This window comes from Pungitius pungitius, chromosome 8 (assembly GCF_949316345.1).
Source record: "Pungitius pungitius chromosome 8, fPunPun2.1, whole genome shotgun sequence".
NCBI lineage: Eukaryota > Metazoa > Chordata > Actinopteri > Perciformes > Gasterosteidae > Pungitius > Pungitius pungitius.
Window position 1 is genome coordinate 13,483,242 of NC_084907.1, and position 27,314 is coordinate 13,510,555.

The 27,314-nt window shown below is 40.4% G+C and overlaps 3 protein-coding genes across 3 annotated transcripts; all 3 read right to left on the reverse strand.

Moving 5' to 3' along the window:
* Window positions 1-6,681: 6,681 nt before the first annotated feature.
* gnl3l (G protein nucleolar 3 like) lies at window positions 6,682-12,365 on the reverse strand. Its single transcript, XM_037448183.2, has 15 exons — window positions 12,251-12,365; window positions 12,130-12,173; window positions 11,316-11,426; window positions 11,103-11,219; window positions 10,916-10,999; window positions 10,629-10,764; window positions 10,393-10,496; window positions 10,140-10,284; window positions 9,959-10,046; window positions 9,702-9,879; window positions 9,473-9,615; window positions 9,245-9,381; window positions 7,461-7,627; window positions 7,183-7,357; window positions 6,682-6,780 (listed from the first exon to the last, which is right to left on the reverse strand). The coding sequence occupies exons 1-15, from the start codon at window positions 12,261-12,263 to the stop codon at window positions 6,713-6,715; spliced, it is 1,710 nt and encodes a 569-aa protein (XP_037304080.1). The 5' UTR covers window positions 12,264-12,365; the 3' UTR covers window positions 6,682-6,712.
* A 1,378-nt stretch (window positions 12,366-13,743) lies between these two features.
* Window positions 13,744-16,033, reverse strand: LOC119193961 (red-sensitive opsin). Its single transcript, XM_037447920.2, has 6 exons — window positions 15,858-16,033; window positions 14,951-15,247; window positions 14,665-14,833; window positions 14,414-14,579; window positions 14,085-14,324; window positions 13,744-13,988 (listed from the first exon to the last, which is right to left on the reverse strand). The coding sequence occupies exons 1-6, from the start codon at window positions 15,958-15,960 to the stop codon at window positions 13,890-13,892; spliced, it is 1,074 nt and encodes a 357-aa protein (XP_037303817.2). The 5' UTR covers window positions 15,961-16,033; the 3' UTR covers window positions 13,744-13,889.
* Window positions 16,034-24,198: 8,165 nt separating this feature from the next.
* opn1sw2 (opsin 1 (cone pigments), short-wave-sensitive 2) lies at window positions 24,199-25,935 on the reverse strand. The gene is made up of 5 exons (XM_037448155.2): window positions 25,483-25,935; window positions 25,233-25,401; window positions 24,934-25,099; window positions 24,557-24,796; window positions 24,199-24,463 (listed from the first exon to the last, which is right to left on the reverse strand). The coding sequence occupies exons 1-5, from the start codon at window positions 25,859-25,861 to the stop codon at window positions 24,362-24,364; spliced, it is 1,056 nt and encodes a 351-aa protein (XP_037304052.1). The 5' UTR covers window positions 25,862-25,935; the 3' UTR covers window positions 24,199-24,361.
* Between the last annotated feature and the right edge of the window lie 1,379 nt (window positions 25,936-27,314).

Genomic DNA, 27,314 nt, shown 5'->3' on the forward strand with positions numbered 1-27,314 from the left:
TGAAAAGAAAAAAATTTAAATTAAAAAAGGAAACATGTAACAGAAATAAGTGGAGTGGGACGTAGAGATGCAGGAAGGCTGCAGCTGCGGAGCCCCTTATCATGATGAGACAGAGACTCAGCCAGCAGGGTGCTGCAGCCGGCTGCGGAGCCAGCACACACACAAGCACACGCAGTGCTAGGAGCTAAAGGGAGACAATGTGGAAAGAAGATCAATTCTTATAAAGTTGTGTGATTATTGATGCCGACAGAGTTTCACACAGGCAGTTAGAAAAGTTCAGTGCAAGAAGTGAATTAGATAGACGTAGCAAAAGAAAAAGATATAAAATAAAAATTGATTGTAATGGTTTAATGATTTTGTGTCATTTGGGGTTCACATAAATCAGTTAGTTTGACGAATCAGAATAAATTAATATGTTAACACCCCTTATGGGTGAGACACGCACAAGCGTCGGTGCAGTTAGGGATTGTAGATCCAACAACAGGTTTACAAACAAAACAACAATTGGAGATATCAAAAAGTTTTGGTTATCCTGTTTTTTCAGAGTGAATAAAGTTGTTATAATGAAGCATGAATGACTTCTATGTGAATGAGTTTCTAGGACTCCAAGCTATTACCCCAATGTTGATTTAACTATATGAGGTCAACAATAGGTTATTAAGAACTGTAACTAAATGTGGAAATGTGGTAGAACATTTCTGGGAGAAACAAGTTGGGTATTTGAAAGACAGACCCCAGCCGGAGCCTGTCAATTAGAGTAATCTAAACACACCACAAGGTCACGGGATGGTCAGAAAAGGCCCCAACTCGTAGCTTGAGGAAAACAGCAATCAATCACCCGGTTCGGACAGAACAAGCATGAGACAGGGTGATGTTATCAAGGAAACTCGGCCAGATCAGAACCTGCATCAAAGTAATGATTTGAAACCTAAGAAGTGATGAGAAATGAGGAGAGTAGGTGTATATAGTGTCAGTCGTTTGGTATTAATGTTTGTAGTTTTAGTCTCCTACACTCAGAGATGAGCTGTAAATCGTTGAGTGCTGATATTGAGTGTATAGTGCACGATACACTTGATACAGTATCTTGATGATGGAAGCAAATGTCTGATCAAGGAATATTGATAGTAGCAGGACATAAAATATGGAAACTTTGTCACAGACTGTCGTCTTGTAATGGTTCAACAAGTAACAAGTATTACACACTGCATTTGACTGCTAAACATGAGAGATCTGTACTCTATCAGTGTTGAATGAATGAATGAGTGAATGTATTGGATCCCAACTTGGACATGAGCTAAGTTGTGTTTGCAAGTAACAGATATGCCTTCGTTTTGCTTTTGGGCCGAAAAGCAGTAAAAGTGGAGACACTCAGGCTGCTGTAGGATAGGAAGTCCTGACCAGATGGGTCTGCTGCAAACGGAATTTATCGTCTCTTAGTCCGATTGTTTATTTCACTGGTGGTTTGGGATTAACCTTCTGACACATTGTTTAAAACTGTGGGTTTTAGTGATTGATACAACTGCAGATGTCCATCCACTAGTGATAGTAGTTCACAAGTTTAGAGCAAATCGACTGTAATGATGGGGGCCATTGGATGGTTTATTTAGATGGAAGGAAAATAGGGAAGTAAGTAAGTGAAGAAGAGATTGAAGTTGAAAGGTTATGAGAGAAACACACAAGTGTTTCAGAGTATGACAGAGGGTAAAGTGGAAGTGTAAAGAAGGTTAGAGGAGGTTGAAGAGTTTTACAGCAATGAAAGAACTGAAGTAAAATGCAGGAAGTGAAATCATTAGAGTTGTAGACATGCAGGAAGGAAGATATGCTAGAAGACACGTAGTAGATCTTGTTGAAGGGTTTTATGGGAGTAACAAGGTCACAGCAGTCAGAAGATGCGTGGGAGAAACGGTGGGGCCATTAAGGCTGGACAAAGAGATGCCTGCTCACTTGGAGCAACTCAAGCAAATTCTTGAGCCATACACACACACACACACACACAGACACACACACACACACACACACATACTGTTGAATGAAATGAATCTTAAATGTAAGTATTCTTCAGTTATGTGATTAAGTCTATGTAGTTTTCTTAAATATTAGGACATAAGGAGGATATTTTTTCCTTTTTAGTTTAGATGAATTGGCTCATCACTACTGTAATGTCAAAAGTTACAAAGTTACACAAACAATTGGATTGTAGATGGGATTTTATAAACAGATTGATCAAATATATTCCAACTTTTAGACGGGTAACACACAACAGGTGCTGATCGTGTTTCAACAGGAAACAACAAATGCCCTGACCTACTTTCTTTTTAAGTGCAACACTTAAATTGAGGATTTAACGTAGAATGATTAGAACAAATAAAAATGAACATATTGCCTTAGAGGTCTTGAGGTTATTTGGATATTAGATTTAACTTCATATGGGCATATTTTTAACCATGTTTTAAATTGATACAGGCCTCAACAGGAGTGATGGAGATGCGTGTACACAGTTTTGCTGTGCTACTTACTACAAAAGAGAGAAATATTGGGCATGGATTGATTGTGCAAAACACAATCCTCAAGTTTAAATGATCAGAATTTAATAAAATTACACAGATACATTATGATACAATTTGAATATTAAAACTAAAGATCTTTGACCCTAACCCTTCTAGATTGATTGATTTGTGTTCAACAAAACAGTAGATGTTTGAACAAGTAAAGAGAGAAATTATACCAAGGCTTTAGATACCGGAGAGTAAGAACAAGTTTATCTTTGTGATGAATGTACAACATTGTTTCTTATCAGCCACAGTTAGCAGGACTAATGAATAAAGTACAATTAAATAAAAATTAAGAAAATTAGCTAATTGTAAGATTATTGGGTTGCGAAGCTCTGGCCAAGGATCAGACTTTAATATCCCAAGAAGGTGAACTGGGTGAGAGTGAGCACCTATTCAGCCTTTATCCAGATAACCCTCCCTTCTCCTAAGGCGCCGTCTACCAGCAACCAGACGCATACCCTCCTCCACAGGCTCTCTGTCCCTAACTTTATGCCTCGTACAAGCAGGACTACAGGACATGACGGGGGCCCCACTGTACGGTGCTACAGCCAACCGAGAAGACAGTGGGGAGGGGCAACCGAGGCCGAGGTAAGATGAATGAGGGGCAGTTTAGACAAAGAAAATAATTGTTTCTGTTGTGGGCAGTCTGGAAATTGTTCCAGGGCACGCTCCTAATCACCTAAAGGCCAGAGGCCTCAGTCCAACACAGCTCGAGACCCTCATGATGTCCATCCACCACAAGCACCATACACACTATAATAGATGCCATAGTGGTGCCCAGATCCGATGGCTGATGGTAACCTGTTCCAGAACCTGAGGTTACTCTGACGATCAATGGAAGACATTACAGATGTATGCTGGACTCTGGTGCTATTCCACAGTGAACATGCCATCTGCCACTATCAAGGAATGCTGTGCCGGATTTTCGGGCCAATCAGAGGAGTGGCTGCTTTCTATCCACGCCCTGCTCTGACAGCCAACTGCTGCAAGCTGAAGTCCAGCAGACACAGACAGAGGCAGACGTCTGGTGGGAGAGAGTGGAAGACTAAGACCAACCTGATCTACATGAGACTGTTCACTGTTGGAGCTCCTGATTCAAGGTGTTACACCGGACTGAACATTGCACAATTAACTGTTTGTTGTCTCCTGAGAAGGACTATGATATCCTGTGGATTACGACTGGAGTTTGAATGGACACCCAACGTCTGTGACATCTTTGTGGGGAAAACAAGGCGTAGCAGATGCGCTACGGGAGACGTTGGCTCCTCACATCACCTTGATCATCCAAAGCAGAGGAGAAGCTGAGAACATGGGGTCAATCGTTAAGACAGGGGTTGATGCCACGGACTGGGAGCCCACTACAAATATTAAACTATTGCACACACATTTGAAGTAAACTCATACCAGAGAAACACATGTGAAACCACATACTGACAATGGAAACACAACTCATGGTAGATTTCTTGACACATTTTTGGACAAAAGAGGGAGCTTGATTGATGTGGGATTGATTCCAATTGCAACGGTGGTAATTGAATTGAAAAGGTTAAATGGAACGGTCCAAATTTACCGTCCTTAGTACCCCTTAAGGGATAATAAGCAGTAGGGATAGAAATAAATTGATTGCTGGATGCAGGCGTTTTGGAAAAGACGAGGTTCCCCTGGAATACCTTGATTAATCGGGTCCCTAGAACCAGAAGCTCGATTATCATGCGGTGCACAATTTGAGTTTTAAGTTGTGGTGTCAACACACTATTAACGCCCCAAATTCTATGTTTAACACTATGTTTAATTCAATAGGCTCTGATGAGAGATGTTTCACCAGCATCAACCTGGAAGATGTTTTTTCTGTGTCCTAACTGACAAATTGTAACTGTTTTATCTGGGTGTTTATGAAAAGAACAGATTTGTGGTTTCTGTTCTGTTTCAAAAGGGGGTGTGTAGAACAGATTAAAGAATTAAGATTTTGACGCAATATAGTGGCAAATTAGATAATATGGAAATATGGCACCCTACTTGTGTAAGGAACATAGCTAAAAAAAAACTAACTAAAACTAAAATAGACCAGTTAATAATGGAACACGAGACTGTTGTGCGTACATCACATGGGATAAAAGGCGTTTTTATAGTCAAATATGTTGACACTCTCCTTTTAATTAACTCTGCCCCAGATGGATCCTTTACTAGAGCATTAAATAGACTAAGAGCCATGTCCTTTAAATAAGCTGAACACTCTGGCATAGACAATCCCATTAATGATTGGTTAGGTCAACATTTTGGACAATGAAAGGGTTTGATAATGTCACTGTTTTGTACTATAGTATAGCATAGTAGCCTTCACCCTTTGTGGATACTAAATCCCTGTATCAGACAATTATGTCTTCGATGCATCACCACTGCAGTAGATGCTAAAATGCCCCTACCATACAAGATGGTTTTGTTACATGAGAGGATCAAATTGTTAGGGCTGGAGGAGAATGGAGGAGATTTATATTGTAAGAACCGACTTCAATGGACCTGAAGAAGACACCCCGTTAGGGTCAACGTCCCTGAATAGATAATCTGCTAACTGTTGCACACATCATATATAGTGGATGCACGCACGTAGGTGGTGTGATAGTTTTTGGGGCTAGGATGTATTTCTGTGTCTATTGTAATCGGTTTAGATGTGATATAGATTTCTTAGTATTTCTTGTGATGTATAGAAATTTCCACAACTGCTGCATACACCCTCTACACTGATATAGGTTCTAGTGTTTTTTAATGTTTAGAAATTTCCACGACTGCTGCATTCACCCAATACCCACTGATATAGATTTTTAGCGTTTAGATTAGTCGTTTCTTTTGATTTTTTGGTTTACATAATGAATTATGTAAAAAGGGGGATTGATAATCAAAAGTTTCTTTCTTTGTGCTAAGTTAGAAAATGTTGCCCTGTCCTGCTGAAGAATTCAAGTCAGAGACAGTCTGGCAGGATGGGGGTTCCTGTCTGGACTTGATTTAAGAGTCGGGACCCGCACGGACAAACAGAGGTTTCTCTGTGTGTATTGATAAGGGGATCGGTTTCTGTTCTGTCTAGGGAAGCAAGGTCAGCGGGTCAACCAGCAGATGTGTAAGATAAGGAGGGAGGTTCACACCACACCCCAACCAACACTCAACCATTGTTCTTTGTTTACGTTAGGCAAGGTGGTCTGCACATTGGATGTGACCGGATCCTTAGAGGCGGGGGGAGAAGGTTCATCCCCTACGCCAGCTTAGGGCCAATAGAAATCTTTTCCTTTGTCTTTTGGGTTATAAAACATGATGTTTTTGCTGATGTTAGTTAGTTGTTCCTACAGCCTGCGTGCTGCCTGAACTGCTCCTGCCTTTGCAAACGCAGCGCTTATACTTGACCTGTGATCAGATGAATAAATCTACCAGAACGAGAGAAGTAGTTTGGCTGAATTCTTCCAGACGTCCCCATCCAGGCTTCCAATTTTTGAACACGAGCCTCTCTTTTGAAATTACTAACAATTTGCCTTTATATCAAATTATAATGCATGCATCACGCCATGTACGAGCCATCGCTCACATTTTCCAGTAATTGTAAGAAACCGTAGTTGAAGGGTGATTAACAGAAGAAAACGTTTGGCATAAGGCAGAGGTCCCCAAACTTGTTCCTGTGAGGGCCAGATAACTTTTCTCTTCTCTGGAGGGGGCCGGGGTCAGAAAAAGTGTGACGATTGCAGTGGGTGCCTAAATGTAAACATTTGTTTTCCGGAAAGCCACATATAACCAAATAATCAATCCGGGATCTTCACAGAAAAAAAAGTCAGGAAAATAAATAATAACCAAATAATCTTCTCTGGGGTCTTTACAGAAAAAAATTAAATAAATGATGAGAGCATTGAACAAACAAATAATCGTTTGACCACTGCAGGTTAAATACCCTGCATTCTGAATAAACTTTTTCTCCATTATTCCATTCTATTTCACAGGGGCTAGTCTAGGATTTGCGTGGCCAGACTGAAAAAAAAATCATAATGCCCCTCTGGTATTGTTCAGGGGACCGGGCCAAATGTGGAGGCGGGCCGTATCCAGCCCGCGGGCCACATCTCATTTGCTATCAAAATAATAGGCACAAACCGTATTCATGGATAAATTTAGTCTTTTATTTTGAATCAGTTATCTGAAAAGGAGAAGTCCATTGCCGCTGTCAAGGTGTCAGAGAGTTTTGTGGCAATTTTGTCTGCAGAGGAAAAAAGAACAATTTTAGTTTCATTTTTCAGGATTAAACAGCACATAGCGAAAATACAGTAGTTCTTACAGAAGCATGTGTGCGCGCATGCTGGTTTACATGTTGATCATCTGCCACATCAATTGTAACAAAATAAACTACAAACCTATAGAAACTTTTTTCATAGACTCTCAAAGGCCAGAACGGAGGCCCGCTTAATCACTTAATTAAATTTAGGTGAGGTATAATATTACCACTATCAACTGATGACGCTATATTAATTCTTTTAAAAAAAGTAAACATAAATGAAGTTGTTGAGTCATTTTGTCTGATTACTTTTCCCTCTATTTATTGTTCAAATATGTTCTAATAAATCATAGTATCATTACATATGAGACCAATATTTATACAAACCAGCTCTTTTCTGCTTCTTTTTTCTCATCTTTCCAGCAGCCAGGAGAGCCTGACCCTGCTGTAGAGGATCTGTACCAAAGATGTCCTTCAAATCTGGCGCCCTGGATGCAGCATCATTTGAGGGGAGGTCAGTCTTCACCCTCTGAGATTTTATCTCTACAGTCATTGGTCCAAACTATTTTGAGCAGAAAGAAAAGTTAAAATAGACACAACTATCTAATTGCATAAAGCATACCGTTTTCAATGTAACACTTAAGCTGGGAGAGCCCATTTCACACCTCTGGTTTGTGGCCATCTTCCATAGATTTAGTTTTGTCTTTAAACTCAGGCTCTTCCAAGAACCCTCCCACCATTTCCAGGTCAGACGGTGGCTCACCCTGGCCACCTTGTGTCATCCCAGTGTTTTCCATGCAAAATCCCATTTGGATATCAGGACAAGATGATTCTGAAAGACAGCAAGAAGCATATTCAGCTTTGGAAGAACCACTGCTTCTTTGGGACGTTTCAACAGAACGCATCACATAATGTTCCCACTTAAATCCACTGTAAACATCAGATTTATGATCTAACGCTGCCCTTGGAACTACTGTAAAATCCAGACTATAAGCTGCTACTTTTTCCCCACGATTTGAACCCTGCAGCTTATACAACGGTGCGGGTAATGTATCATTTTTTTACTGGCTAAGGCGCAAGAGCGAGATAATTTTGTTCATATCAATCATATTCAAACACTCATCATGGAAAATACATGTAGGAATGCATATGATTTAGCATTTAAGTTACGGGCAACCAATCTGGCTGTCGGAGAAGGAAACAGACGTTGTAGACGGCAATGTGAAGAACTTACTCAATGTAAAAAGATGACAAAAGTTTTCAGAAGAAATAAAAGCAGATGTCCCCAACTTGAAAACGTTCTTGAAGACTGGGTGAAGACAAGGGTGTAACCATGCATTCTTTGGGGGGGGGTGTCATGTCCCCCCCAATATTGAGAAAATACCAATCCCTCCACCCCCAATATACAGCAGAAAATATGTTAAATGTATATGTTCTCTTTTCAATGGATCGGTCTCTTGGCTCGTTAGTGAGACTTTGCAGCGCGGTTCTCGCACACAGCTGCCGGGCATCTTTCTCTGCAACGCGCGCTCACAGCGAAATACTAGAAGAACTTTAGCTGCTGGTACGGAGTGACAGAGAAATTTCTACATCCTCCGTGTTGTGCTTCACGGAGACCTGGCTCTATGGATCGATGCTGGGCTTCAAGCTGCTCTGAGCGGCCCGCGACTCGGAGCCCTCCGGCAAGACGAAGGGTGGAGGAATCTGCTTCTACGCCAACATCAGCTGGTGCAACGACGCGACAGTGATCCAACAACACTGTTCTCCCGACGTTAAATCTTTTAAAACCCTTTTACTCCCCAATGAGTTTGCTGCATTCATCCTGGTCGGTGCCGCAGTCGAGACATTGCAGGAGGCGCAGCGGACACTCGCTGACCAGATACGGCGTTTGAAGCGAACGAACCTGGACTCCTTAGGCCTTAGTCCTTGGGGACTTTAACAAAGGAAATCTCAGCCATGAACTTCCTAGGTACAGTAAGTCCTAATGCCCACCCAGAGAGGAGAACACCCTGGATCACTGTTACACCACACCAGCCAAATACCCGCTTAAAAAAAAAGATGGAAGGGTATTCATTTGGACCCCCCCCCCCCAATGTCTAAACCATGGTTACGCCCTTGGGTGAACACAGAGAGCAGACAGCCGTGGTGATTCCACCGTGCAGATCCGACTGAAAGTCAAAACAATCGCCACCGCCGTTTTTTATGCACTAAAAAAAAAAAAAAAAAAATTAAAAAGAAAAAAGTATCATCCTTCTGTGTAAATATCTCATGTTGCGGCTTAGACAGGTGCAGCAAATATGTACAGATGCAGGTGGTGCGGCTTACATTCAGGTGCGCTCTATTGTCTGTAAATTACGGTACTTTACCAAACAAAAAAGCCCATTGACAAAGAAGCCTGAGGTTTGTCCTAAAAACTGGGACAACATTCTCCACACTGAGTAACTTTTACCTGCAAGAACCTTCTGATTTCCCTTTTCCAGCTCATCCCAGTCAAAAGCTTTACCCATCTCAGTGATAATCTCAGCGCTGACGTGTGTGGGAAGGGTGTGTGTCTCCGGAGGGTGTGTAAAGTAGCTGATCCTCCCCCTAAACAACATAGCATTTTGAAATTAGCACAGTGTTGTGACCTAGTTGATTGTCATTTGTAAGAACTTTCAAACTTAAAATTGTAACTCACCCTGTCCAATCCATCAGCACACTCTTTGCTGCTTTGTCGGTGTCAGGCAGACCTCCCTTTCGGAGCTTGCCTTGGCGTCGAGCAAGCATTGCCAAGAACTCCAGAGCTGTGTGAAAGTCTGTAACCCCGTAGTGCTCCATGATCTGTACATGCAGCAAAATCAGTCACTGCAGTGTGCAAAAGACACCATTAGGCAAAACAGAAATGGGGTTGCGCCGACATGACATACCTCCGCCTTGTTGCAGCGTCGGAGGATGGCTTCAACGGGCCCAAGAGGATCAACGAGCTGTTCAATCTTCACGCAGTTGCGAAGAATCATTGCGGCATCCGTCGTTGATGTCGCCATGACGATTCCGGGGCAATCGAGAAGCTTAATGTGCTTGTCCAAATGCACCTGTTGAAGGCACCTGAAAACCACCAAACCCATCAGCAAGACTGGAAGTGGACCAGCAGGATTTCAGCATCAACAGCTTACGGCGTACTTACTTGGTGACACCAGGAGTGGCGCCGACATTACATGCTCGCGCCCGTTTCAAACTGTTGATCAAACTACTCTTTCCCACGTTAGGAAATCCTAGAAAACAAGACGGGGCAAATTATTTCGTTGTTAGACAACCTCGCCACTTGCAAAGACAGGACCTGGTGTGTCGCCGGACATGGTGCTTACCTACAACACCGACTGTGATGGCTGTCTTTATGTCGAGGTTGCGGCAGTAGTTGCCAAGTAGCTTCATCAAGCAATCTGCACCAATACAAGCGCTGGTGCTGAGAAGCTCTGTGGTGGCTTGTGTCACTGGTATGTTACTGCGTTTCTGTCCATGGAAAGAGACAGTAGAAATAATGTGATCTTATGCCAATCCATTGCTTAAATCTCAATTAGCATTTCTAGATGATCAAAGTATACATTTTAAAATGCGTACCAAGTTCTTGTTTTGTTGCTGAGTAGATGCTTTGAAAGCTACTGTGGGAAACTCATTTCGGAGAAATTTTATCCACTTTTCCACAATTTCCTTTGACACCAAATCTATGCGAATCAAAAGCATTCAAAGTAAATGCATAGAGTAAATAAAACTATCTTTCTTGTCATCCGATGATTTTATGGAAATACAGATTATCCTGAAAATAAATACTTTCAGAATGAATTGAGATCACATACCGATTTTATTAAGCACTAAAACGATCTTCTTGTTTGTTCCACTTTGAATGACTGCCTGCTCCACCTGAGGACATCTGCAGCCAAGGGGGTCACGTGCATCCAAAACCTCTAAAATCACATCAGAGGCCTCCACCACCTTCAAAGATTGTGTTCAATTTAATTGTGTTATCCAACATTCATTGACTTCAGATTGCTTCAAAAAGGGTTAAGAGAAAAAATCTGGGGTGCTAATTCTATGTTAATGCTATCAGAAATGAAGCTGTGGCATATATGGAGCAACTTAGTACCTTTTTAAATTCTCTGTAATATGCCTTTCTTGAATTCTCATTCTCAAAATTAACATTCTTCACCAAACTCTGCATATCCATTTCCTGTGAACACAAAGAAAACATGTATGACTACAGTGGCCCTCTGCACAGAATGCATTTATATTTTAATTGCTATACAGTAAGGCCAAAGAAGGGCGGCATTTACCTTCTGTTCAAAATCCCTTTGTCGCTGCAGGATGTCATTCTGAAAGCTTTGCAAGTTCCTTCGCTTCATCAGATCTCGTTCTCGGGAGAGTTTCTGCCTGTCCTGGAGCTCCTGAAGCTAATTAGGAAATTTATAATTGAGAGAATGGTTTACCTCATCATATCGGCAATGTTACCTCAAATAGAAGCATAGGCAAGACTTTCAAAGGCTCACCCTATGCTTTCGGATTTCTTCTGGTTTTCGGTGTTCTTTGACATGCTGCGTGGATGACTGCTCTGAATTCTTTATCTGCCCTGAAGCATAATCTTTTTGTCCATCCTTAGTCTGCAAGTAGGAAAACATACAAAATAGCCTTTACTCGTAAAAAATATTTATTCTTTTAGTTCATCATAAAAAGTATTACAATGCAAACAATGACACAGAACATACGAGGTTTTGTAAATTAAACAAGAAGCTCAAAGAGGCTGTGTTTCTTTGGGCAATGTGCACTCTAGTAGAACAAAACTGATTTGTGATTCTATATTACGTTATTGATCATGTTCCTAAATTATCACTCTTACACTAAACTACTTATTTAGAAGTTTTAGGAATAGCTTTACTTAAGCAACAAGCCTGTTAGCTGTTGTGCGGCTGAACTTGGAAATTCCATTAATCTACGGCTTTACCAGTGATGTTCTCTCATATTATCACTTAACAGTGGTTCAGACAATCTCCCCATGCATTACCTCATCTGTAAACACTGTACAGTTGTTTGGTTTGTGTATGGACACGAGGAGTCTAAATGTAATTTACCAAAAATGTGTTGATGAAGGGATCTCTCCCCGATCCTCGCAGATACTTGGCAGGCTGAGTAATTGTCTCATTTATAACACATCTGTCAATGGAGTGTCCTGAGATTGGCGTTCATTTTCTTTAGAGTAAAGACTCAACTAACGTTAAATTAGCTAACGTTCTGTTACACTGCACAGTCCCACTCGCAACGTTAGCTTCAGCACTAAAAGCAAACATTAGCTTGGCTCACAGTTACCTTCAATTTCCCGAGGAAGCCGAGACGTTTCGCTCGTTTTTGTTCTGTAAGAAACAACGGAGTCCATTAAACCATACGTAGTTATTTAGTGAGTGAATGCATTTACGAAGAATATACGTACTAGCTTTGGACATGGCTTAAAGTCTCTTTCGGCTCTTCGTTCACGTGCGTGGCAAAAGGGTGAACACGTGCACACAGTGACGCTAAACACAACATCCGGATAATTTCAAAATAAAGGCGTCAAATTAAAAGACGTCGTTTGTCTAACTAGTTAGAGCGTTTAAGCGGGGAAATTAATTAATTAATTACCAAACACGGCATGCAGAAGGAGTGAAATGACAAAATCCTATGAGGAACAGTGTTAATTGTGTTAAGTGTTTAGCTATTTTTTTATTTAGTCTTAGTCTTTAGACGAAAAGGCATGTTAGTTTTAGTCATTTGAATCCTTCTTAGTTTTAGTCTAGTTTTCGTTGACGAAAACTAATTAGATTTTAGTCTAGTTTTAGTCACATTTAATTGCCATATTGAACTCATTTTCTTCCCTTTTCCGAGGGCAAGTGCGTCTGGGAGCACAGCGACGTGAACGGGCTGATACAACCACGGCTACCGGTGTTACACCGAAATCTGTGACCGCAGAGGGCGCTGTTTCACATCGTCTGCTCGTGCGTGCTAGACAATGGAGGACGAAGAAGAGCGCCTACGCAAACGGCGTAAACGTTAATACATTACGTCCACGGATGAAAGCATCATATTGTAGTGTTAAGAAAAGAAACAAAATATTTAATGGACCAGCACATTGGCTAAGTGGTCAGAATATGTGACCCCACTGTAACTGCTTAATAAAGGAGTTAAACTTCAAATGATTGTTTGGGGTTGTTATTTCATCTCTTCACATTACTTTGGACACATATTTTCTTATTTGGAGTCTTCACAGAGCCAGTACCTCAGAGGTCACCATATCTGACAAGTAGCAGCCGTCAGAATGTGTGACCCCACTATAACTGCTGAATTAATGAGTCAAACTTCAGTAGGTTAAAATCGAAATATGAAATGACAATGAATTGTCACGTGGAACTAAGGCTCCTTGTGTTTTGTTATGTAAGAATGTTCCTTTCATATATATATGGAGGGAGCATATCCTTTTCACAGAGTTCATCATGTTGCACTGCTATGTGTAAGTAGCCTAGAACGAACAAACCAAACACTGATTCACGTGTTACTTGAAGCAGGCGCTAGTTCTCCGACACATTTGGAAAAGAGGGGTAATCAGCAGTATTCAGTTGGTTGCAATGTAATGCCATTAGTCCTACATTTTGGAAGGAATTCTCTACGTGTTCTCACTGGTTGGGTTGTTTGTTTCCAGTAAATCTTTCTACATTGCTCTTCTGCATTAAGAGATTATCAAACTTGGATTTAATTAAAGGAAATTATTTTGCTTCCGTTTGTGAACATCATGCTGTCTTTGTCAGTCAACTTAATCTAGGTGGAGGTGAAAAAAAACTGAATGGATGTAGTTCTCATGCTCAAAATGAATCTCTGATTTAATCAAGTTTAAAAAATATTCAAAATACTATGTCAACCCTCAAGCAGGCGTTTAAGTCATTTAATGCTTCATTTGCTTTATGTATTTTTTATTTTAATTTTTGTCTTTTGCCAGAAAGCTATATTTACTAAAAAAAAAAGAAATTAAACAATACATATATATATATACTGTACAAATCACAAAGGTTCTCGTTTTCCCAAAAAGGAGAATATCAGTTTTATGCAGGAGCCACAGAGGAGACCTCCGTCTTTGATGTAGATACTTCAGAGCCATCGTCCACTTCTTTGCCAAAGAGCTGCATGATACATGAACGGAACTGATGGGGAGAGAATAACAAAAAGGCACGTTAAAAAGGTCTGATTTGGACAAATAGAAAAGCAGATCAACATGTCAATGTAACTGTAGTTCCCACCTGCCGGTTCATGAAGACATAGATAACTGGGTTGTAGATGGTGGCGCTCTTGGCAAAGTATGCAGGCATGGCAGCAGCCAGAGGATGGAAGGCATATCCAGGGTTAGCCGCAGCAAAGCAGGCAAAAGCTGTGTAAGGTCCCCAGCAGACAATATATGCCACAATCATGACAACGACCATTCTGGATACGTCTCTTTCAGCTTTTTGAGTTGACTCTGATTCCTTCTGCTGCATGGCAACCTGTGATCCACAGATTAACACAGTGTGAGAGTCTTCCAGGGAGTGATCTACTTTACATGGTGTATAATACTGCAGTTAAAAAAACTTACAGCACGGATAGCCATCCAGACTGCAAGGTAGCACAAGATGATGATGGCCAGAGGAATGAAGCAGCATGTAATCATGAGGACAATCATGTAGGACTGGACTCCAGGGTCTTCACTTCCGCTGAATACATCTGGTCCGCAGGAAGTCTTTAGTCCATGAGGCCAGAACCTGATGCAAGAAAATATTTAGTTTACTGTTCTGGTCAATACAAAATGTAGTGGGTTTTATTCAAGAACAAAAAATGCCAGGCTACCTGCTCCATCCAAACATTGGGGGAGCACACCAGAAGGCAGACCAGACCCAGGAGAACACTATTCCACCAGTTGCCCATTTGGCATCAAACTTGACGTTTCCAAAAGGTTTGCACACAACTATCCATCTCTCCCAGGAGATGATAGTCAGGGACCAGAGAGCGGTAATACCTGTGTAAAGAAAAAGGATACTCAGTAAATGTTTATTCTCAGATTGATAACAAATGCAACAAAGAACAAACTCTCTGCCCAAACCCAATCAAAGTGGCAAACACAGTGACCACTTACCACAGGTTGAGACGACAAAGCCCTCAAAGATGCACATTGGGTGTCCCAAAATGAAGTAACCAAAAAACTGGTTGCACACACTGATGGTACTGGCAAAAACGGTCTCTCCAAGATCAGCAATTGCAAGATTGACCAAGATCCAGTTCAGAGGGTGTTGGAGTTTCTTAAACTTGAACGTGGCCACCAAGACGAGACCGTTGGTGAAGACTGATAGGATGACCACAATGAACATCCAGAGTGTTGCAACGTTGTAAATCCATCGAGGAGCAATGTGGTAGTTGGGACCCTCAAAGGGATCTGAAAGCGAAAAAAAGCGGTGTTTTATTTATTTCACATTTTCTTTTTTAAACTCATCTTGTGAGGTCTCAGAAAGACTAAGACAGCCCTTATTTATGAAATAAATGTTACACCGTATGTAACTATATTAAAACTCTATTATTCGTCTTGCAATAAAAATTAGACTAATGCTTTGTTTTTGGAATTTATCAATGTTATTTTACAACAAAACAACTGCTAACCACAAATGTTCACATGTCTGAAGCAAAATGTGAGATAGAGTTCAATCTCCGGTAGTAGAACATTGCTGCATCCAAATTCTTTTCTATTATAAGTATTTTCTAATAGACAAAGGATACATCAATTGTCGAGCAACATTATCATACTAGTTCTTGCTGGTATAAAATGATGGATACAAAGTAAATGATTAAATAAATTAGCTTAAAATGATCCTTTTAAATATGTTGTGACTCCAAATACAAAATATCTCAATGTGTGTGCAAAATCAAATAACCAAAATAACCAATGACCAAATAAAAGTTACATCTAAATAAAGTTCTGATAGCAAACACTGTATTGATTTTGCTCTGGTTAACCCATTGAATTATTAAAGAACTAAAATGTACTGTACCTTTGGTATTATTGCTGTTTGTGTAGACGAATACAGATCCTCTTGTTGTATCTTCATTGTACCGCCTGGCAGAAAACACCTGCTTTCCCCACTCTTCTGCCATTCTGATCGTAAAGGGAGGACCTCAGCAGTTGACCTTTCTTGTCACTTGCAACCTCCTCAGGTGCCTGGTGCTACACATCTGACATTTGCTTTTATACGCTGAAGCAGACGTAGACCCCTGATTGGATAAGGCTATTAGGTTATCTGATGCGTCCTGATTGGCAGTGATACTGCGACAAAGCCACCACGGTCAAACGTATTTCAACTGTAATTAAAACTATTAGCTTATGACCTTAAAACACAAAATGCCCAAATAATCTTGAAAGCGGATTACCGTCCACTCCGTTAAAAAAATAGGAATTAGTTGCCAGACCTTTGACTAACACACAAAAGTGAATGTTCTGCCATTGTCTGATTTCATAGACACCAGCAGTAGGTAACATTGTCTTTTTCTATACAATTATAGCAATTCAAAAATGGACCACGGAGTGTGTGAATGTAATAGTCATTTAAGCTTAAAAGCAAATGGTTATTTCCTAATACTTCTGGATGAAGAGGAACATTTCCATGGGACATCAAATATTGTGAATTGCATCCATTGTGAAGCTAAGAGAAATAGTTCAGAAATGTGCATATTAACTTGAAAGTTGTGTGTGATGTTGTGGTGAAAAGTAAATACATAGATGTGAAGCCTGGTGGGCATAAGAGGACAGCCAAGTCTTAAAGCAGCTTAATTGAACAAGTAGTGGGACTATACAAGGCAGTCACAGTTGAGGCTGACGTGAGGGAAGTAAAACACCTTTAATCCGTACAGATTTGAGAGTTCACACCGGCACATTGGCTTTTTAGACTCTGCTTTGACCCCCTAAATCACGTCATAATCCTTGTTTCAAAGTCAAAGGGGCGAGGGATATCATCACGCTTTCTGATGGAAGGCTATCGGAAGAACACTTAAAATAATAGAAAGCCTATATAGGCACATTCATTGTTTTTGTGTAGATTGGCAGAGAGACAGGATTATTGGCTTGAATAACAACGAAGAAAATAAATACTGAAATAGTAGTGCTAAAGTCGACAAAGGAAATACTGTCATATTTTGTTGTGGATGTTTTACTAGTATATACTGGTCTTCAGGGTTCTTGTATTTTGTTGTGAATCTCAAACATTTTTGGCAAAATGATGCCGGGGAACAGCTGTGTCCGTCCAAAGCTCTCCAGTCCGGTGTTTTCCCATCAGGATAGGGTGCGTTTAGTGGATTAGAGCAGCTACTGTTTAAGTAAATTGGCATCTTGGACACTTGATTACTGTCTTTTACTGCTGTTGCGCTTTCTATCATAGTGAAAATTAATGATTCAATTTGATTTTTGTATTTTTGCATGATGGCCAACCAGTTGAAGGTCCATCAAGCCTTGACATGTTTTGTAAAATAGCCATTCATGATTTATTTTGAGGGGGATTCGATCTCACTATCTAAAATCTCCTATGGACAACACTTAAAGGCCTACATTTGTCTCCAAAAGTAGATTGTATCTTTGTCGTTGTGTCTTGACAAGATGGAATAAATGAGAGTGAAGGGGTTAGCATTTTAGCACTTCTGATTCCTTCTTTCCAAAGTCGTGGTGATTAACACAAGCTTAAAGAGATTTCAGGGTTTTTTTGCAATCCAAAGTACATCAGTAAATACCCCTCTCATTGCTTTTGAAGCTTTTATGTGTCTTAGAAAAGGCGGTTGCTAACAAGTGACTAATTGAGATGACAAAAACCCAAACTTCTTCAGGGTGAATACTAGTCTGCCTTTAGATTAACTGCAACATGTGAAGTCCACTGTCCTTTAATTTGTTTAGAGTATGATAACTCTGTACTTCTGCTGGTTACCCATACAAAACAATGAAGTTGAGATTAGAAGACTCCTCGTTAAATTACATTTCCTTACAGTCTTTGTGAATGCACAAAAATAATCATATTTGTGAGTGGAGACGTAGCTGGAGAACACAATGTCCGTGAGGCCCCCTAATGGACCGAGACATTCAGCTAGGTGTGGATGAGGATAAGCCCTCCATTGCATGATCAAGAGCCTCTGCCTCGAACAACCATAACCATTGATAGTGTTGAGAATACATCAATGTATCCAAGCAGCGCGTGACACCCAAAACTAGGGTAGCAGCTGTCTAAACGGTTTCCCCCCTCTTAGTGTTGACCCGCTAATCAGAAGTGGGTTGACACAGGTGAAGATTTGTCATCCCAAAGGAGATTATACGGACAAGTCAGGTTCTTCCATAAAACAGATTACCACAGAGTAATTACTTCTGGCGTGCTCACTCCGTAACGAGTTAATCTTTCCGGAGTGACAGTTCAGCTCGGATCACAGGTCGACATAACCCGCCAGTTTATTTTTATCCGTCGATAATGCGTGTCTCTGGAGTCCACTTCTTGCTCGTGGCTGGCTGGCCTCGCACGTTTGGTAAAAGCTCCATTTGGGACAAGGACTGCACATCGAGGAGAAGATGGACCCTGAAACTAAAGACATCTGTAAACTTTTTGACTATTTTCATTTATTGAGATAATATGCATTCATGTTTCATTTTGTGTTTTCATTATTATTTCTGAAATAGGTCTTGTGGGATTTTGCTCCATGATGTTTCGAGGGTAGGTCTGGAATTCCGCTAGTTCTGAACTATTCGGGATTGGTAAAAGTTCACTACTAGCAGAACTCAGATTTGCTCCCGACTACCGCCGAGAATCTCCATGTACCACCAGAAGCAGGTGGGAACGTTTGGTCTACGCGCTCCCCCTGTGAATAGCAGCTGGTCTCCTGCACTAATTACTCTGGTGTAAAGTGAACCGAGCTTTGCTACTCATCATGTTCACTTCACATCAGGTAATGTTGCATGTTAACAGCTTTGTGCGCAGAAGTTGTCGAGGGACGTTGTGATGAAAATAATAATCTTGTTTCCCCTTTGCTTTTCCCTGCATGACAGTTGACCGGGGGGGGGGGGGCGCCTACAACCCAGAGGCAATGGTGTCAACATATTGATTTGACCGATCTGTTCTCTGCAGCATATCAGGCACGCAACATGTAATCAAGTGTGTTTGGTTCTAATATTTTTCAGATCTAAAATGGTTTCGATTAATATGTTGAGATGTACTGTGTTTTTTAGATATTATATATTAATGAAAAAGTTGGTTACAATATTGAGGCAAATACATTGTGAAATGTGTGTATAACGTTTAACTACCAAGATTAATGGGTAAGCTTAATCAGTTAACCCGCTTTTAGCTAATTGTCTTAAAGCACAACAATATATTTTGTTTCTGTGCACTTCTATTATGTATAATAATAAATCGCAAGATGTGTGAGTGTTCGTCTGCCAAGATATCCTCTGAACTCTGTAGGGCAAAATCATTTTTTTCCTGATCATGTACAAGGTAAAAACGATTGACGGACTGGATTTAATATGAGTCGGTCAGTGCTTTTCAGTGGAAAGAATTAGAATGGAATTATGACATGGTAAAAATTGTATAAATATTATAGTACTATGTATAATATGACATTGTGTTGTAATAATATATATTTTTTACCATTATTAGTTGCTGTACTATCAAAACAAAAAAGCCTGGTTCCCTTGAGTCTTTTCAGTACTGATTTAATCACAGTTACAGTGTAAAGTCACAGAGAGGCTGTTTTGCGCCATCTGCTGAACATTGCTGAATCTCAGTCTTTGAACCCACTCAGATGTCTGATACATTGTATTATGTATAATTATAAATTAACTGGTTGTTAATGCATGGGAAAACAGTGAAGCCGCTCTCTTATGGTACGGGTCGGGTCGGTACCCTTTTATTTGTGTCTCCACTGAGAAAAGTACCAAAAATCCAAACCGTACCATACCACTTTTTGGGTACCCTTCCGTTGGGGTACCTGGCACAGTTGTTTGGTACTAAAGGGTGGAGCTAGACTCACTGCAGAACGTTGATTGGTTGAAAGAGTGTCGTCATTTGCGCGTGCCGCAAGGGGAAAGACAACACACGAAGCGCCATTTTTAAAACTACAACACCGTCGCAACAATGTCGCCGCGCAGCATTTACTTTACTATTACCCGTACCGTACAGCTCGGTGGAAACGCGCCATTAATGGTGCGTTTCCACCAAGCGGTACCTTTCTCAACTTTTGGCAGTGGAGACACAAATAAAAGGGTCCCGACCCGTACCGCTCGGTGAACACCTTATAGACATAGTTTGTATGTTTTGTGGGTTTTGCTTGGTTTTGTTTTCAAAGTGGTCTGAAAAATTTAATTTTTTGACTTGACAATACCATATATCAATGCAGGCGCATATACCTTTTATTTATAAACATTACATCATGTAGCCAAGAACATCCATTATTGTCAGAAAGCAGTAGTTCCACAGTTTTTGCCCAACATTCTCAATGATTGTCTATCATTGTACAGCTGCAAAGTTGTGGGTCTTGATGCATTTGCTTGCAAACATTAATTGACTAATTACTAATATGGGTTTTGTACGACCAAAATTAGACATTTTAGTGTCTTAAATCAAAAACATGAGATAACATCAGATAAAAATATCACATCTTGGATTAGAAAAAAAAAACATAAATAATAAACATGTTTACTTACTTTACATTTTTTATTCAATATAATATAATTCTATTTGTAATGTTATTTGTTAGTATTAACTAAATTATATATACTGTATATATATATATAATAAAAATGAACCAGCGCAGAAGGTCAGACATTCAAAACTTCAGTAACTGATTAACTTGTTGATGACTCCTCATCACCGCCTTAACTGATACACTGTATCTTCCATATAAGCAGAACTGACGGCGTAAAAACAACATTAGTTGATGAGGGAAATTATGAGGTTTTCTATGACTGCATACGATTTAATACAATCGGGAACATTTCAGGTAAGTCTATTTAGAGATCAATGGTGCAACAATATATCTGGTGACCCATTTATGACAGGAATTCTATTTGTCCAAATACTCCAAATGAAATAAAGAGAGGAATCTGCAGTTGTTAAAAGCACATCAGGTTTTCTGTCTGAAGAAGAAGCAAGATTTTTTTTTGCCGTCTTTAGAGGGCATCACTGGTTTGACATTTGGCATGAAAGAGAACAATAAAACAACCTATTTATTGAGGAGTCTATGGGGTCTTGGGTTGAAGGGATTCCAATGATTGTTGATCATCAAAAGAGCAAATGAGGCAAAAGGCATCCAGCACACCAGGAAGCCGAGCACCATGACCAACACCATGCTGGTCACCTCCCGCTCTGTCTTCTTGGGTGGAGAAAATGATGACGCAGAAAGGAGCAGATAAGCAGAAGAGGAACATGAAGTGGGACCCATGGTTGTATTTTTTGTCGGTTGTGTACCAGTTTGATCCACGGGAACCCTGCTGGTCTTATGGGTTGTTCCTGGAGGGACAGACAATGAATCACTATGGACTATGGATACTTCTGAAGTGGCTGTATGTCTAAGAATCCCGTCACTGCCCAGCAGGCTGCAGCAGGGGAAGGCTTGGGGCCTAAGTTCCCAAGTGGCTTGCAGACGACAACCCATCTTTCACAAGCTACCACAGCCAGATACTATAGGCTTACCATGCCCGAAACAAGACGGACAACTATAAAAGGCCGCTATCACTGAGCAGAAACATATTCAATTGCGTATATCTAATAGCAGTTCAAAATTACCAAAGGAGGGCAATGATGATGAACTATTCACATATGATGTATTTTGTCATCACATTTTCTTTACATTACATGTCATTTAGCTGACTATTTTACATGTTTAAAGATGTAAAATAGTGTGCAGTTAAATTAAAATAGTTTAACGGCACATTGATAATATCATGACATAATATCTAATGCATGATTATTTTAAGTTTGTACAGGTGGTCCGCTTTAATGAATTGTACATACAACCGGATGCAACAAAGGGATCTGCTACACTACAAAATTGTCCACAGATTACAGAAAAAGTCTTTTGTCAGAAGCCGTAGGCTTGTAAGAGACATGCAATGTTTAAATGTCTTTGCTTTACAAACAATAACCATAGGCAGAACATACAGAGCATACATCACAACACACATTATCTTTTGGTAATCTACTTACCACCACCAGTCGCTGTAAATGATTCAATCTTGCATCCTACTCGAGATGTGTATCAAAATAAGTGAAAATACATTTGACACACTGGATGTTTCAGCTCTTTCAGCGCGTTGTGTCTTGCCGACGAGTTGCGAAAGGTGCATTTATAGGATCTTTGGCAAATACTTAGGCTTGACTTAATTGGCTTTAAGGAGGGGCTATAAGGCTTAGATTCAAAGCCCACTGACATTGGCCACACCCCAGACGCACTCCCACAATAACATGCGCCACCTTCGTAAGGCCATTGTAAGTGATGGTCAATACTATGTTAAGAATATAGAATAAACATAATTACTGCGAAGTCTGTGTACCTGACGCGTCTTTTGTGGAGGACTGACTGGTATTAAGGTTCCCAGGATGTCCTTTGTCCCAATTAAAAGATTAAATGACTATGATTGACAGATTAATTTGAGTTTACTGGTGTAAGTCATTTTAAATGAATAGTTAAAAAACATGATACTCAAAAGGTTCAACAAAGACAAGAGCATTTCACTGGTAAAAGTTAAGGTCCCCTCATAACAAGCTTAATCTTGAACACGCATGTATTAGCTTGGCGGTTGGAAATCACGTGTTGGTGCAGTGCAATCGATTTTTGTATGAGGTTGCTGTTCCTAGTTAGACAATGACCTAAATTAACAATCTTAAAAGTTAATCACATCCTCCTGTTGAGAACATCAACGTATTGGTCAGAAAATGAGAATTGTAAAATATGGTTGATTGTGTCAAAAAATGATCCGCAAGAATCTGAACCAAGAAACACACAAGCATATAAATATTCACACGGTGCACTTGTGCATGTTTGCATGCACACTTGCTCCTGACATCCAAACTGATCCCAGCAGCGTAATCCCACTTTCTTAAGGAAGATCGCAGTAGTTCTTTCGTGGATAATCTTGTTTCCAAATTAGATTAACTGACACTGTAGCCTTTTGTAAACTACTCTACTGGTTTAACTCAAGCTTTGTGTTACCTTTCTGGCATTTCTGCTCCTTCCCAAGGCTTAAACAGAGCATAAGATGTTGTGAACACAGTGTAATTGCAGAAGAGGATCTCCGTAGGGTAACTCAGTCTGTCCAACAACCGAAGGCATAGTGATTTTACCAATACTGGAGGATGAATTTCAAAAGAACAAATGGAAAAGGTTTTATTACTATGTAGGGATATTGAAAGCAACACAATCATATAAAACAGAAATTATAACACAAACTAGAAAATTCCGCAGTATTTTTTAGCGTAATTTCCGCACCCCGCCATAAGCCCTGCTTGCATTAAAAACGAAATAAAATTAAACATCAGAGTGGGAGATTCCGCATCCCAAGCGAAAAGAGTTGCCACTGGGCCACTGCCTTGTCGTCATTTTTTTTTTTGAGAGTTAATGCCTTCGGGTTTAATCCCTGGGCTCCTCCCAGGGATTAAACCTGATTCTTTTCAAAATCGCGCAGTGTGATCCTGAGAACTTAGGTTCTAAAAACTGCATTTTGCCGGAAGAATTTCCAAACTGTGTGTGTAGGGAGCATTTTCAAAAAGCCACCATTCTCCACGAACGTTGAAGTTGTTTTAACTAGACCATACTTTATCTAATCTGCTCCATATTTCTCATATAGCATGAACATCTCACCCTTTAAACATCCATATGATTACTAACCTGTCTTATGGTTTTAAGAAGATATTACGGTTAATGAACTTTGCAAGGGGTGTGGCTTAATCTGGCAAGATTTATAACTTCCAAATGACTTGCCCTGCTCTCACCAAAACTGCAGGATGTGTAAACAAACAAACAAAAAGGTTCGTGAATTTTATTTATATAAATTCAAGCATAGGAGGGAGAAAGCTGGTAGGTCATAGCCCCCCTCTCCTGAACGAGCTGAATATTTAAAATAGCTGAATAAAGATTCGAAGATGCGTCCACGCATTCCAACAATGATCAGTTGCCTCTGCAGCAATATCTTTACAAAAAAAACAGCGTTACTTTCCCCACATTGCATTTCTAAATTACAGTTAATAATGAGTTACTTTTGTAGTAACGGCTCACACGTGGCAACGCCTTACAACGCAACATCCATAAAAGAAAACCAGTGACTGTGTGTTTCTTAAATCAACAATATATAGACACGATATCCATTGGATGTTCATATTTTTTTTATTTTTCACTTTGCAGATTATTTAGGATTCATTTATTATTTGAATCGCATATACTTTTGCTTTTCTTATGACAAAACACACTTACATTTAATGTTATTTACAATCCACAATCATTAGTGGCAGAGAAGTCAACGGTCTTGATGTTCAGTCTAAGCAGGTCCAACTTTGGAGACTTCGGTCACTGACGATGTCGACGACTCTTCATCATCACCTCCACCCATCCCCAGCATCTTCATCATGCATGATCGGAACTGACAGACATCGGAGGACAGTACAAGTACATTTTAAAATAAGCCTTATGAAGCATACCTAGGGTGGGTTTCAACATGTTACATCCAACTGACCTGTTTGTTGAGGAGTACATAGATGACCGGATTGTAAACTGCAGAGGACTTGGAAAAGACGGATGGAATCGAAGCAAACCTCAGGTCAAAAGTCTGCCCGCGGTTGTTGACCACCCAAAGAGCGAAAGAGGCGTATGGCATCCAGCACACCAGGAACCCCATCACCATGAGAACCACCATCCTGGTAACCTCCCGCTCTGCCTTCTGGGTCGAGGCAGATTCTGCTTGGGCCTTTGCCGCCTGTTGAGGAAGAAAGGAGGAGAAGTCTCATGTCTGCATATTTCATATTTGCAAATAGTTAAGCAGCAGTATTACAGAATTATTGGCCGTAAAACATTTTTTCATTCTGTTTTCATTTTTTCTTTACTTTGCCTCACCATTTTCATCGTAAACAGAAGCTGGGAGTAGCAGAAGCAAATTGTGGAGAAGGGAACAGCAAAGCAGAACCCGAAGAGAAACAGCACGTAAGATTCATTGTTGTATTTGTTGTTGGTTGTGTACCAGTCTGGACCACAGGAGCACTGCAGGCCTTCTGGGATGTACCTGGAGAGATAAACACAATAGCAATGACTGAGCACACAGGCTTTTCCTCCTCATTATCAGTGCAGATGGGCTTTGCATCTTATTGTCTGTGCAGATGTAAGTGTAGAGTGCAGAGTGTGTGTGTGATACTGACCTGCTCCATCCGACCAGTGGAGGAAGTGAGGCAGCCAGTGCAAACACCCAGGTGAATGCACAGCAGACCAGAGCATGGTCTGGCTTGAAAATAAAGTTACCAAGTGGCTTGCAGATGACCAGCCATCTTTCAAAAGCTATCACAGCAAGAGACCACAAGCTTACCATACCTGGAACAAGATAGAGGAGAATTAGAAACCTCATCAAAACTCATTAGGCATAAATTCATCAAATGTGTCTCAAAGTCTTACCGCCAAGCGTTGCTAGAAAGCCTTCTATCTTGCATCCTAATGTTCCGAGGACAAAATATCTGGCAGCAAAGCAGAAGAAGGCAGTAAAAGCGCCCACACCAGACACAAGAAGGTTCGACACAGCCAAGTTCACCAGGATGTAGTTGAGGTGGGACCGGAGCTTCTTGTTTTGGATGGTGCAAGCAACCGTAAGAGCATTGATGAAAGTGCCCACAATTAATATAAAAAACATGTAAAAGGCCATTGAATAGAAGGTGGCTTTGTTTGCTAGATGGTCCTGGGGGACCAGGAATGGGCTGAGAGCCGTGATGTTGTCCGTATCCAGGGCGATGGGGATATAGAAATCCTCCGGAAGCTCTGGGACACGGCCGTGCTTCATTTTGACCCCGAATTTAAAAACGGAAAATCTATATTTTCTTTTTATGTGATTGTCAGCTGAGCGTCTCTTGCTTTATGGCTATGGCAGTCTGCTACAGATGACAGGAGCCCATTTATAAAGCTGTCTTATGGAACATTTAATTGATTGAATGATTGAATAATGAATTGCTTAAGTAAATTGTAACCCCCAAGAATAGTCAGAGATTAGCGTATGGCAGGAAGCAATGCACGAACACGTTACACAAAGGAACAAAACTCTGCCAGAAGCAAGTCCAATATTTGGGATATTCACACTCAGGCAATGTGGCTACACTACGAGACACACATTGAGGGCTTAATGCACTGACATAAACATGTATTCACCCATTAGTGAACATTTTAGTTGGCCCAAGCTGGTTCAATTGGCTCTAATCTGGAAGGAAGACCATTGTTTTTGAATCAGTTAATCCAGTCATCAGTGCAATTAGATGTGCTAATCACATTCAGGCTGCCCTTGGGTAAGCTGCTTTCTGCTACTATTAGGATGGATGATCTCTACCTTCATTATCGTATCAAGAAAGGATTAACCTCTGTTGATCATGGATCTTAGAACAGCATTTCCATTTTTCACCCTCAAGAGCAGGTAAACTGATGAAAGCTGTGTAAAGAATCTGCTTATTATTACGGAAATGGAGCATCCTGTGTATGACCTGAGGTCTGCATGTCCAGTCTAAAAGGCCGCGACAAGTTCAGAATTTTTTATCTGATACAAACGTATGTTATGTGATGAACAACACCCTGCACCGTGAACAGCACACATTGGTTCCTGCAGCTCTACCTAAAGGTCAAGGTTTGCCTAATTACTAAATCAAAAATCAATTGCAACTGAATTTTCTTTCTAATTTACCTTTTTATTTTGAAAGACAGTTGTAATAAAGGACAAAGACAGGAAAGTTCAAAAGAGATGTACTAAAGTATTCTAAACAGACTTTCAGAATTAAGGGTTGATGGGGAAACATTTGTTGAGCAGTAAGTTGTTTGGTCGACAAACAAAATATTGGACCTGAAGAAACTATAAAGTATTTGTGCATCATTGTTTTGTACTTTTAAATAAAAAACATAGCAATTGTAATGTTCAACTGTTTCTCTGACTCTGAGACTCCTTAATTCATCCTCCACTCTCCATAATATATTTTTTGTGTTTTTCTTGTGAAGCAAAACAGGATTTTAATGTTTGCTTCACCTTTGTAAATAATATTTAGATGCTGTGCCCTCCCACACAGAGGCACGTTGTGTTCTGGGTCAAATGATAATCAAGATGTTTGTGTGTCAATGTCTACTTAATCTTGTGGTGCCTAAAATGATCGTATACATCCAAGGTCGTTTCCAGCCCATGTGATTTTCCCGGGGGCGCCCCTAACCCTAACCCTATCTTTCAACTATATACTCCCACTCCAAAGAGTAGAACCTTTAGG

What these genes read in the sequence shown, in the direction of transcription:
- LOC119193961 (XM_037447920.2), bottom strand. Translation starts at nt 15,960, where the DNA reads ATGGCAGAAGAGTGGGGAAAGCAGGTGTTTTCTGCCAGGCGGTACAAT. An exon ending in CTTTGTCGTCTCAACCTGTG is followed by an intron (nt 14,834 to 14,950) that starts GTAAGTGGTCAC and finishes TTCTTTACACAG; the next exon opens with GTATTACCGCTCTCTGGTCC. An exon ending in ATGTCTTCATGAACCGGCAG is followed by an intron (nt 13,989 to 14,084) that starts GTGGGAACTACA and finishes TCTCCCCATCAG; the next exon opens with TTCCGTTCATGTATCATGCA.
- gnl3l (XM_037448183.2), bottom strand. An exon ending in TTTAGTGCTTAATAAAATCG is followed by an intron (nt 10,497 to 10,628) that starts GTATGTGATCTC and finishes TGATTCGCATAG; the next exon opens with ATTTGGTGTCAAAGGAAATT. An exon ending in CATCACAGTCGGTGTTGTAG is followed by an intron (nt 10,047 to 10,139) that starts GTAAGCACCATG and finishes CTTGTTTTCTAG; the next exon opens with GATTTCCTAACGTGGGAAAG.
- opn1sw2 (XM_037448155.2), bottom strand. Translation starts at nt 25,861, where the DNA reads ATGAAGCACGGCCGTGTCCCAGAGCTTCCGGAGGATTTCTATATCCCC. An exon ending in CTTTCTAGCAACGCTTGGCG is followed by an intron (nt 25,402 to 25,482) that starts GTAAGACTTTGA and finishes ATCTTGTTCCAG; the next exon opens with GTATGGTAAGCTTGTGGTCT. An exon ending in ATGTACTCCTCAACAAACAG is followed by an intron (nt 24,464 to 24,556) that starts GTCAGTTGGATG and finishes GATGTCTGTCAG; the next exon opens with TTCCGATCATGCATGATGAA.